The 10,045-nt window shown below is 43.9% G+C and overlaps 1 protein-coding gene across 2 annotated transcripts in view; it reads right to left on the minus strand.

Annotated features, from left to right (window-relative positions):
* The window catches only part of SLC10A7 (solute carrier family 10 member 7), a 140,193-nt gene extending 130,759 nt beyond the window's left edge, over window positions 1-9,434 (minus strand). The window contains exons 1-3 of one of the 2 annotated variants that reach the window (XM_063156742.1): window positions 9,307-9,434; window positions 5,814-5,896; window positions 1,638-1,774 (exon numbers count right to left, since the gene is read on the minus strand). In XM_063156742.1, the coding sequence (XP_063012812.1) occupies window positions 1,638-1,774; window positions 5,814-5,896; window positions 9,307-9,406 (320 nt within the window). In that variant the 5' untranslated portion in view covers window positions 9,407-9,434. The remainder of the gene's footprint in view (window positions 1-1,637; window positions 1,775-5,813; window positions 5,897-9,306) is intronic. The other variant, XM_063156743.1, reaches the window with a different exon arrangement.
* Window positions 9,435-10,045: the final 611 nt, after the last annotated feature.

Genomic DNA, 10,045 nt, shown 5'->3' on the forward strand with positions numbered 1-10,045 from the left:
TCAATATTTTCTCACCTGCATCACCCTGTACAGCTCTGAGCATGGCCTGAACAGCAGTACTTCTCAAGAAAGCACTCTTAAAAAAAACCCAACCAAACCACCTTAACTGAACTCCTCAATCTGATAATTCTTTCAATGAAGCCTCAATACAGAGTTACTGCACCAAAAGATAAAAAAAGCCAAATCAGAAGCAGTACTCAAGGAACAAGTGCTTGAAAGGCAGCTTGAAGCACACAAAGTGCAGCAGCTCACTAGTAGGACACAGACACACTCTCATGACACATGAGCCTGGTTTAGGCTCCACATTTAGAGAGAAAAATGCACAAGTATTTATTTTCTTTGCAAAAACACATACATCCCAAGTTTTACAACCAGTTTTACAAGTGTGCATGCATATACATATAATTATACTCAGGTGTGCAACAAATCATGTCATCACTCAAGTATTAAGAACCAAAGGGGCATAAGACTCATGGGAAAGAAGGAATGAGACATGCTTCATGGAACAAAAAAACCCCACAAAAATCTCTTTCACCTTGCACTTCAGAAAGGATTAGGAAGGAATTTTGGCTACTGTGGAAAATCACATATTTCTCCTAGCTGAGGAAAAACTTCACTATTATTTTATTGTAAAAAATACCCTTTACTGCAAATAGCTAAATACAAATGAACATCATATCTCAATCTTGTTATTTTCTTGCTTTACTGACACTGTTAAGCAAAAAAGTGTTAACTTTTAATTGATGTTGTCTCAGTGTCACCTTTTCAGTGTTATTTGGACCAATTCACACTTGGTGGAGCATCAGGAGAAGCCTCTTACAAACAAAATGAAATGCTCCTTTAGGTTTAGGCCTTGTAGAAACATTAACATGAGCAGCTTTTTCATTAAACTTTTAAGACAAGGAACTCCCCAAGCAATGTTTCACCAAGCAGTAAGAAACAATGGGGATTCTTTCAGTAGTTTTCTGAAATAATTGATTTTTAACATTCAGACATTCCAGTATACCTGAATGGCACTAAGTATTGACTCCCATTTAAAAAAAAAATAAACCTTTTAACTTTTCTTTTTTACACAACATCTATCCCTAGTACACCATCCATGCAGCTTTGCACATTGGCAAGATTTAAAACACACTGTTTTCATGGTACCTTAGTTTCTGCTCATCACAAAGTTCTTGTCCTATAAAAACTTTACTCTTTTTTTCCTCATAATTTAGCTGGAAGCTGATACTGAAGCCATGCAAGAAATGCTCAACACAAACTACTTAAAAACAGAAGACCAGTATGTGGCATACACAATATTTATTTATTCATATTCATGGCTTTTCCTTCAGCATTTCTTTTCTTTCCTCCCCACCTTCCTTGAGACCCAACCCATCACTTCAGCTGTGTTTTGTGAAAAAGAAAGCTAATCTGTTGCAACCCTACACATAAGACTGTCCAGACCTTCTGAAAATGAGAGCAGGTTCCTGAAGGGATAATCTTTGCATGCACTTTGTTTTCAACAGCAAAGTGCTGAAGCACAAAACACAACCAGCAAAATCTGTTCACAGTACCACAAAACACCAGTTGCAGGATAAGCAGACCTTTAAGACGACAGCTACAAATATATTTCACTCCATTATACTTAAACATACCCTTTTAAAAGCCATTCATTTATAGGTGTGATTGATAACAGCTGAAGAAAGACCCATATTGCTGTTGGGAAGAACACAAGTGTAAAAATCTGGACAAAAAGGTGTAGTTTCACATGCATCAAAGCACTTGTCAGCTCCTGCAAGAGAAAAAGAAGAGAGGAAGTTGCAGTCATAACAGCTGAAGTAAGATCATATTTGTGCTTTTAAAACTAGGATCAGCTTTACCATACAAAAGGAGTGCATGTCAAAAAGTCACCTTTAGGGATCATCTGATCTCTTTAATAATGAAGTACATCCAGGCAACATAAAAGCTGTCTGCTCCTGGGCATTTTTCCACAAGAATTGTCCAGCATTTCAATAATAGTGTAGCTCTCAGAACTGCAGCTTTTCAGCAGGCAGCCTTAGCACTTTGTCATGGCTTCAAACCTGTGTTAACTGCACTGATGGCTGTTTACTTTACTGACTTTCCATAGCAGGAATCATGAAAACTTGTAGTGAGGACAAGACTTCAGGTTCCTCTGTCTAAAGAGAGCCACATATGCTGATTCTCATTTATACTATTTAGAAAAAAAAGGATGTCTATGCATGTTTGTATCTCCAACCATTCATTTATGGTGTCAGGGGTTGTTTTTTTATGTTTGATATTTTTTCCCCAAAAGCAAAGTAGCAGACTTTGATAATTTATTGTATCAAAAGGAAATTTATGGGAACAAAAAGAAGCCTGATGAAGAATAACAAAGAAAGAATGCTAAGACCATAACAAACTAAAAACTGTTAAGCCATAAATTTCAGAGAAATAAAGTCTAAAATACCACTGGAGACTCAGAAAACAACAAAGAAAAACTTAATTTTAAATAGTGTAAGAGCACTCCAGAGAGGTGATCAAGTACCCTTGAAGAAAAAAAACTCTTCTGCTACCTCTGTGTCTGTTTCTGCCTTTTCAGGCACTTCAAGGACCTTCCACACAGGTTTTTGAGCACAAGGAAAGAGCCTTGCACATTTCAATTCATTTCAAATCTCGCAGACTGAGAATGTAAATTCCTCTTCCTTTCTCTCACAGTAACTTGCACTTTTCTCAAGTAAACAACGCAAAAGAACTGACAGCACTCTTACTCAAAATCTAATTTGCTGGGATTCTCCAGCTGACACTCCAGATGCATTAAACATATCTATCTATCTGTAGCTTACATACAGAAGTACCCTAATATCATATTTTTACAATTGGAAAACGCCTCAAAACCAGAGGGTTTTAAGAAGACTCTGTGATACTTCCAAAACCAAAACTCAAGACAGAAAGAAAGCCTCACTGTAACTTCCAGGGAGCAAGGAAGGTGATACAACACACCCAATCTACTGCATGGAGGAATGCTGTATTGATGGAACAAATCTTTGCAGATCTAAATTACCAATCTTGAAAATGTCTCCAGTGATTGCCTTTGAGAATAATAATAGTTCTTTAGATAATATTAGAATAAATTATTTAGATAATACAATAATATTATTATAATATTATGCCTTAGACTGGATGATCACAGCATAAACTGTGATGAAGCAAACAGCCTTCACCCTCTTAAACAATTTACAAGGACTTATCCAAAAATACATCTGCCACCTCAAAAAAGTTGCTGGAAGCTGCTGGTGAGGACTGTGTTTCTGCACACCAGACAGAACAGGTTACCTTGTCTTCCCCAGTATTTCACACCCTTTAGGGAGCCCATCCCAGCCTCCCCCTGGCTGGTGTGGGTCCCTGTTGCCATCCAGGCACTCTTCTGATAGTCACAGCTGGACTCCTCTGAGCAAATACCCACACAGAGCCAACAGTGTTTTCAGTGCCTCGCCAAATTCCTCGTTGAAATGGATAACTCAAGTATGTGATTTAATTTCTGGGGCCCTATGGGAGGTATTTGCTTTAAAAGAGCAAGCTATCCAGTCACTGCAAACTGAAATAACATTATATTAAGGTGGAATGAAATGTTCTTGTCAGAGAACACTGAGTGTTTCTACAAATGTAAGAGGACCTTGGTCACCTCTGGTTCTGAAAGTGTAACAAGGCCATGCACAGACAGGCACTCCTTGAATGTTGCCAATTATTCTGTAAAATGCTTTCTGAACACACTAGCAAAAATTTTTGAGCATGCATTTACACAGCAGATTAAACCAGAAGTGTAACCTTAAATTATTTCTAATTATTTCAAAATTGTTTCTAACTATTTCAGATTTATCAGAAGGCCTCTGTTAACACTTACAAACTTTTCATCTGTCATAAAGCATACAAACACTAGTTTCCATCTAACTAATACATTATCTAAGGTAGAACACTTGATACACAGGTCAAGAACAAATAAAGCCAAAAGCAAAAACCATATACTTTGCAATCCAATAAAAAGGCATATTGAGTAATAATACCAACTTTAGGCTGTGCTTCAAACAATTAAAACATGCCTCAAAGTATTTTATTAAAAAACATGACCTAGCCACCTAACACATATAAGGATTGTTTTTAACATACACTTTAGAAAGTTATTGCACAAGCTACAATGTGAGAAATTATTTTCTACTTCTGGCTTCTATCTCCATGGCAGAAATTCAGGAAAGGCCTAGCTCATTCATGAAGCTGGATGACAGCACCAGCCCTGACTGCTGCTCCCAAAGCAATCTGAGATCAGCTCCCTGAACATAAACATCCTGTAAAAACTTCATTTATATCAATATATTGCTTTTAATACCACAGATGGAAAAAAGTTATGTAAGTTCCAAGTAAGACATGACACATTGCCCAGAAAACTAGCAGTCACATCACCTTAACTGGAAGGAGTTAGATGTAAGCTAGCATGGAGAATTTAATCAAGACTTTGATAATGCTACTGATTTCTCACAGCTGCTTTACAAAAACAAGGTTTCAAGGATACAAACTAGTGAAAGGGAAAAAAAAATACATTTTTTTCTCTGCATGCAAAGATTCCTAAGCCTGAAAGAGGAAAAAGTCCACTCTATTAATACTACACAGGTTTGTGTTTTGAGTTCTCTTCTCTGTGGAAGAGAATGCCTCTCCACAGCCTATTTCCATTAGGATTAGTTACCATTCCAGGCAAACAGATAACAGGGCTCTTCCTGCATCCCCACAAGGCTGCTACAGAGGTGACTAAAGTTCCCAAGTTCACTTACACTGTGTCCTGGCAGAACTAGAAGTCCTAGTGCCAAAACTGTTAGGAGACAGCAAAGGAGAGGACAGCCATCAACTCAAACACCTCCTCCACTTGAAAGTTCACCACTACAACCATGAGAGAGAATGGAGGTGGAGAGACTTTTTTTGTTGTTGAGTGCACAGTGTTCACTCAAATCCTAGTTCACCAGGAGATAATTGGATAAATTTGTGGTGATTCTTTCAGGCATTAGTATCATGCAACTTATGAATAGCATTCCCTGTTAGTCAACAGCACAAAGGAATCAAAAAACTAGATTAGCAGAGATGTGCAGTGTTTCATTTCAACTCTGGCTGCTCCTTCTCTTCTTGGCACATAGCCATCATCTCCTTTCTCCATGATTCCTTCATCTCTTCTGAATCCCAGACTGTTCCTCTTTGAATAACAAGTGACACAAAATTTTAAACAAATCCCAGTGCCTGTGATATGCACCAGAGTGCAGGTACCTCAAGTCCACCTGTCCACAACAAAATCCTATGGGAAAACATTACCAAGACTTTGCCCTTGTATATTGACACTGTATCTGCACAGGAACCCTTCTGTGCTGACCCCAGCTGCTGCCCTGGCCCTACCAAACCGGGTAACCTAAAGCCACCAGGTCTTTGTTCCCAGCAATCCAGGAGTGAACAGCTGCATCTCACCCTGATTTGGGTTTGGGCCACAATCAGGCTGTAGATCCAGTCCCCAAATTGTGCTCATCACTTCCATTGAGTTAAAGCTGTGCAGAGACAAACCACTCACCCTCTGGGGATGGGTGACATTTATTCACAATATCCCTCTCATCATTCTCATTGCCTTGTGAAGCACCTTCTAATATCAAGGAGGGCTATTCCTTAAACATCTAACATCTATCTTCTCTTGCTAGCCATCCTCCCAGTACCACCACCATTCCAATTACATTCAAATCTGATCAAAAGGAACACAAAAATTTTTTAGAGCATAACAGGAATGAAGAAATGAGAAATTACAGTACCTCAGTTTTTAAGGAGAGTCCACTGTTAAAGAATATAGCTGAAACAGCAATGTAAGTTATGGTAATTTCTGGTTTCAGGGGTCCTAAAAAATACAGACATAGAGAATAAAGTGAGTTACAGTCAAAGGGAAAATAATATGCATATATCAGAGTAAGTGAGAATACTTAAAAAATACCTGGAGAAAGTCTAATCAGTAAAGTCTCTAATAAAAAGAATGGCATTTCTCTCAAGTTACAGAAAGCATGCTATTCGTTTTTAAATAAAAGTAAACCAGTGAGTGCAGAGTGAGTTAAGTCATCATATAAATTTGACTTCCATGATTAGAGGCCACTGGGAACTCACAGACGAATTCTGGAAATTTGAAAATGGGGAGCCTTTCACATTTCTGCAATCAGACTATCCCAACAGCATCAGCAAACTCAAACCATACACCCCAGTAAAAATATTAGCTGGTACCTTCACAAGGCCATTGACATCCCTCACACAGCTCCCTCTCACTTCTTTCCCTACAACCCACACACACCTGTCTGGCTGCCTGCACAGAAGAACCCAAATCACACCTTGCAATCATTTCCTCGGGGCAATACAATTCTGTTATTCCCCTCACAACAGAAAATGGTTCCAAATGGTTCATTCCAGCCCCACAATAACACATTTCAGACACTGCTGCAGTGAGAGCAGCAGGGGCAGATGCCTGCACTACCAAGGGTTCCTATGTATTAAAGGCTTACATTTGTATATATTTATATACTTTTTCAGGGAGATTAAAATATAGTCTTTTTTTACGCTCCTATAAAAATGACAAATTCTCTTAATACACTTTGCCTTCAGAGGCCACCAGGCATAAAATGTATGTGTTCATTTTTTCATGAGCATTCAACCAGATATTACATTAGAAAGAAAATACGAGCAGTCTACTTAGGACCAAAGTAATATCCTCACTCTACAAGTGACCCCAAAGTGTCCTGAGCAAAACTGCAGCAGCAAACAAGGCAGCCTTGCCTCAGCACTGCAGGAGACAGGAACCTTTCTGCTCCCCTGGATGAATGACACATTGATGGTCACACTGGAGTAGGGTCAGTGGTCCTTAAATCAAAGGGACTTGACTGTACAAGTCAAATTTGCATCTCAAGTCATTTCAACCCAAATCCTACTCTCAGAGAGAACTCTGCTGACAAGACACTAAAACTGTGTTTGCCAAACACCCAAAAAACCCCCAAACAAACAAACAATAAAAAAAACCAACCTAGCTACATTGATGTAAGACTAAGGTAAAAACGAGACAGGAAATGCAAGAGTTAACAGTTGCAACAAAGCACATAACTAGTTGCAAAATTATGGCACATTAACTGAATAGATGGGGGGGGGAAAAAACCTCAAAAGATTACAAAAGTATATATATAGCTCTACAGAAAACTGTATTTTATAGACACAATTACCTCTTTTTTTCTAATCCTTTAAAAGATTAGAGTCTCTGTGTACATGCACATACAGCAGACAGGCAGTGGGTTAATCTGGCTACACCAGGGGTTCTCCAGGACTCAGTTTTTTCTGGTTTCTGGTTTTTCACTGGCTACCTGAACTCCTTCTCCCAGAAGAAGCCTCTACCACCAGAGCAAGCACACACTCGAGGAGCACAGGGAACTCTCTCTGGCCACAACAGAAAAATTCTTTTCACAAAGGAACTAAATGGGCTCATTTATCAAATAGGAAAACACACAAAAATGTCTTGGCTTATGTCATGGAGGTGACAACAACACAAATCTTTGTTATTTATGGCACAATCTTCCACGGGCATGGATGCTGGACCATCCATACCATTCACTAAAGCCCTGCAAATTACCGTGCATGGCTTTGTCAGCTGGAAGATGACAAACTAAGGTTTTTCCTGTGTTGATACTTCCCAGCCCTCACCTCTTTCTGCTTTTAAGTAGAAATATTTTTCTTCCTCAGAGCACAGAGATCCCATGGTTTCAGAGGAGGGATACCACCATGGGGAACATGTGCTCGCTACTTTCAATCAATCCTTCCAAGATTTTTCAAGCAAGTTGTCCCAGGAACAATACAGTGTCAAAGCTTGACATCTCTTTGCAGCAGGATAATTTAATGAAGTGCTCCATCATAGTGCTTCCATGCAGGAAGTGAGCCGAGGAACAATTATCTCCTGTTCTAGTTCAAAGGACCTCCCACACGGCTGCTCACAATCAGCCCGGCACTCGAAGCAGAGAGGGACAAAACACCTAATTCTATCAATTGCAAGTTGTCTCTAAGGTGTGCAGGAAACACAGCGCAGATCCTGCGAAAAGCTCCACGTGGGTTCTGTTCACCCCTGCAGAACAGCACACCGATGTCAGAGGGGATCCTTGCACAGCAGGAATTTGCCTGCCCTGAACTCCATGAGGTACCAGAGCCTGAGCTGCCACAGCATGTGTTCAGAGCCATATTGTTTTAAATCACTTTCTTTTTTTCCCCAGAAGCTAAGAGGTGGGAAAAGTTTGGCTCCTCAGTGAGAAGCCATCTGGACTCAAACTTCAGCTCTATTAAGAAAAAAAAAAAAATTAAAAAAAAAAAAGCACAGATATATTCTTCCTCCTCTCACATAACATGGAACTGCTAGAGGAATTCTGTTGAAGTGTTCTACATCCCTTTTCTCAAGCCACCAGAGAACAATTAGGAAGAAGAAATACAACATATAATACGTTCTTGAAATCTGTGAATGTCTGGAGCTGAAGTTCCAATGGAAACCGACGAGGATTCACCCCAGTGTTTACACTTAAAGATACAATGTTTATGTTTAAATAACAGTGACTTTCAACAGCCCTGGTTCCGGGACACATCCAAGCCCTCCCTGCCCAGCCAGGGACAGACGCGCTTTGCCCCGTGTACCCATCTTTCACACCATCACTTCCCACAGGATCAGTTCCCCTGTTTTCCCCCACCTTCCATGAGGAAGCAAGAGGGAACAACAACGAGACAAAAAAAAAATAAAAATTCCAAAACTTTAAAACACAAATGTCCTACTATAAAGCGATGGAAAAGGTCTGGCCGGAGCACAGCACCCGAGAGTTTACCACAGCACTCCTTCGGCTGCACCTCCAGACGGCAGCAATCCATGCCCCGAGCCCGGGACTCGGTGCCCACAGCCCTGCAAGTTCTGGCGGAGTTGAACGGGAGCACATTCCGAGCCAGCCACGGCTCGGCTCCCATCGCTCCTGATCCCAAAGGAGCCGGACGCTGCTCCGGGCACAGATACGGTGCCGAGCAGAGGCACGGGAACACAGCGGGAGCAGCTCCCGGGATCCTGAGGAGCAGGGGCTGGCAGCAGGGAACGAGAGGAGCCCATGGAGGGCAGGGACCCCGCACGGGCGGGACGGGGCGCGGCCGCCGGGAGTTGCGAAGTCCCGGTGCCCCCGGGAGCACCGGGAGTTGCCGAAGTCCCGGTGCTCCCGGTGCCCCCGGGAGCTCCCGCCCGCACTCCGCGCCCGCACTCACCGCCTTTGACGCCGACGCCGGGCTCCAGCCGCGCCACAGCGATGACCAGCACGATGCCGAAGATGAACCACTCCTTCCGCAGCCGCTCCAGCAGCCCCATGGCGCTGCCCGGCGCGGCGCGGCTCGGCTCCGCCCGGCGCCACTCGGTCCGGTTCGGCCGGGCTCGGTCCGGCTCCGCTCGGCTGCTCGGGGCGGCTGCGGGCGCGGGGCGGGGCCGGCCCCAGCGCCCGCCGGCAGGGCCAGCCGGATCCGCTGACGGCACAGGGCTCACCCACCGCCGCCATCGCTACCACGCGCCTCCTAATAGGCGCGCAGCCCCGCGCTGCCTCCCTCACGGCTGCGCGCAAACGGGGCCCCCCGCCGGCTCCGGCCGCCCCGTCCCACGTCCTCTGCTGAGGCGGACACCGCGGGCGGCGGCGGCGGGAACGGGACGGCTCCGTGGCTGCCGTCGCCGGGCGGGTCGGGGAGAGCGCGGGCACGGAGCCGGCAGGGCGGGCGGGCGCGGGCCGGGCGCTGGCGGCAGGGCGGGCGCAGCGCGGAGTGCGCGCTGTTTGGGTGCATTACAGCGCCCGCGTGACGGCCGGCGCCTGACGCGCGGGGGGCGGGCACGAGCCGGGAAGCGCCGGGGCGGGATCGGGATCCGGGATTGCTCCGTGAGGGCGGGCGCGGGCCGGGGCCAGCAGCGCTCTCGCTGCGGGCCAGGAGCGCCGGCGGGCGGGGGCCGCCGCCGTCTCACGCA

This window comes from Melospiza melodia, chromosome 5 (genome assembly GCF_035770615.1).
Source record: "Melospiza melodia melodia isolate bMelMel2 chromosome 5, bMelMel2.pri, whole genome shotgun sequence".
Classification (NCBI taxonomy): Eukaryota; Metazoa; Chordata; class Aves; order Passeriformes; family Passerellidae; genus Melospiza; species Melospiza melodia.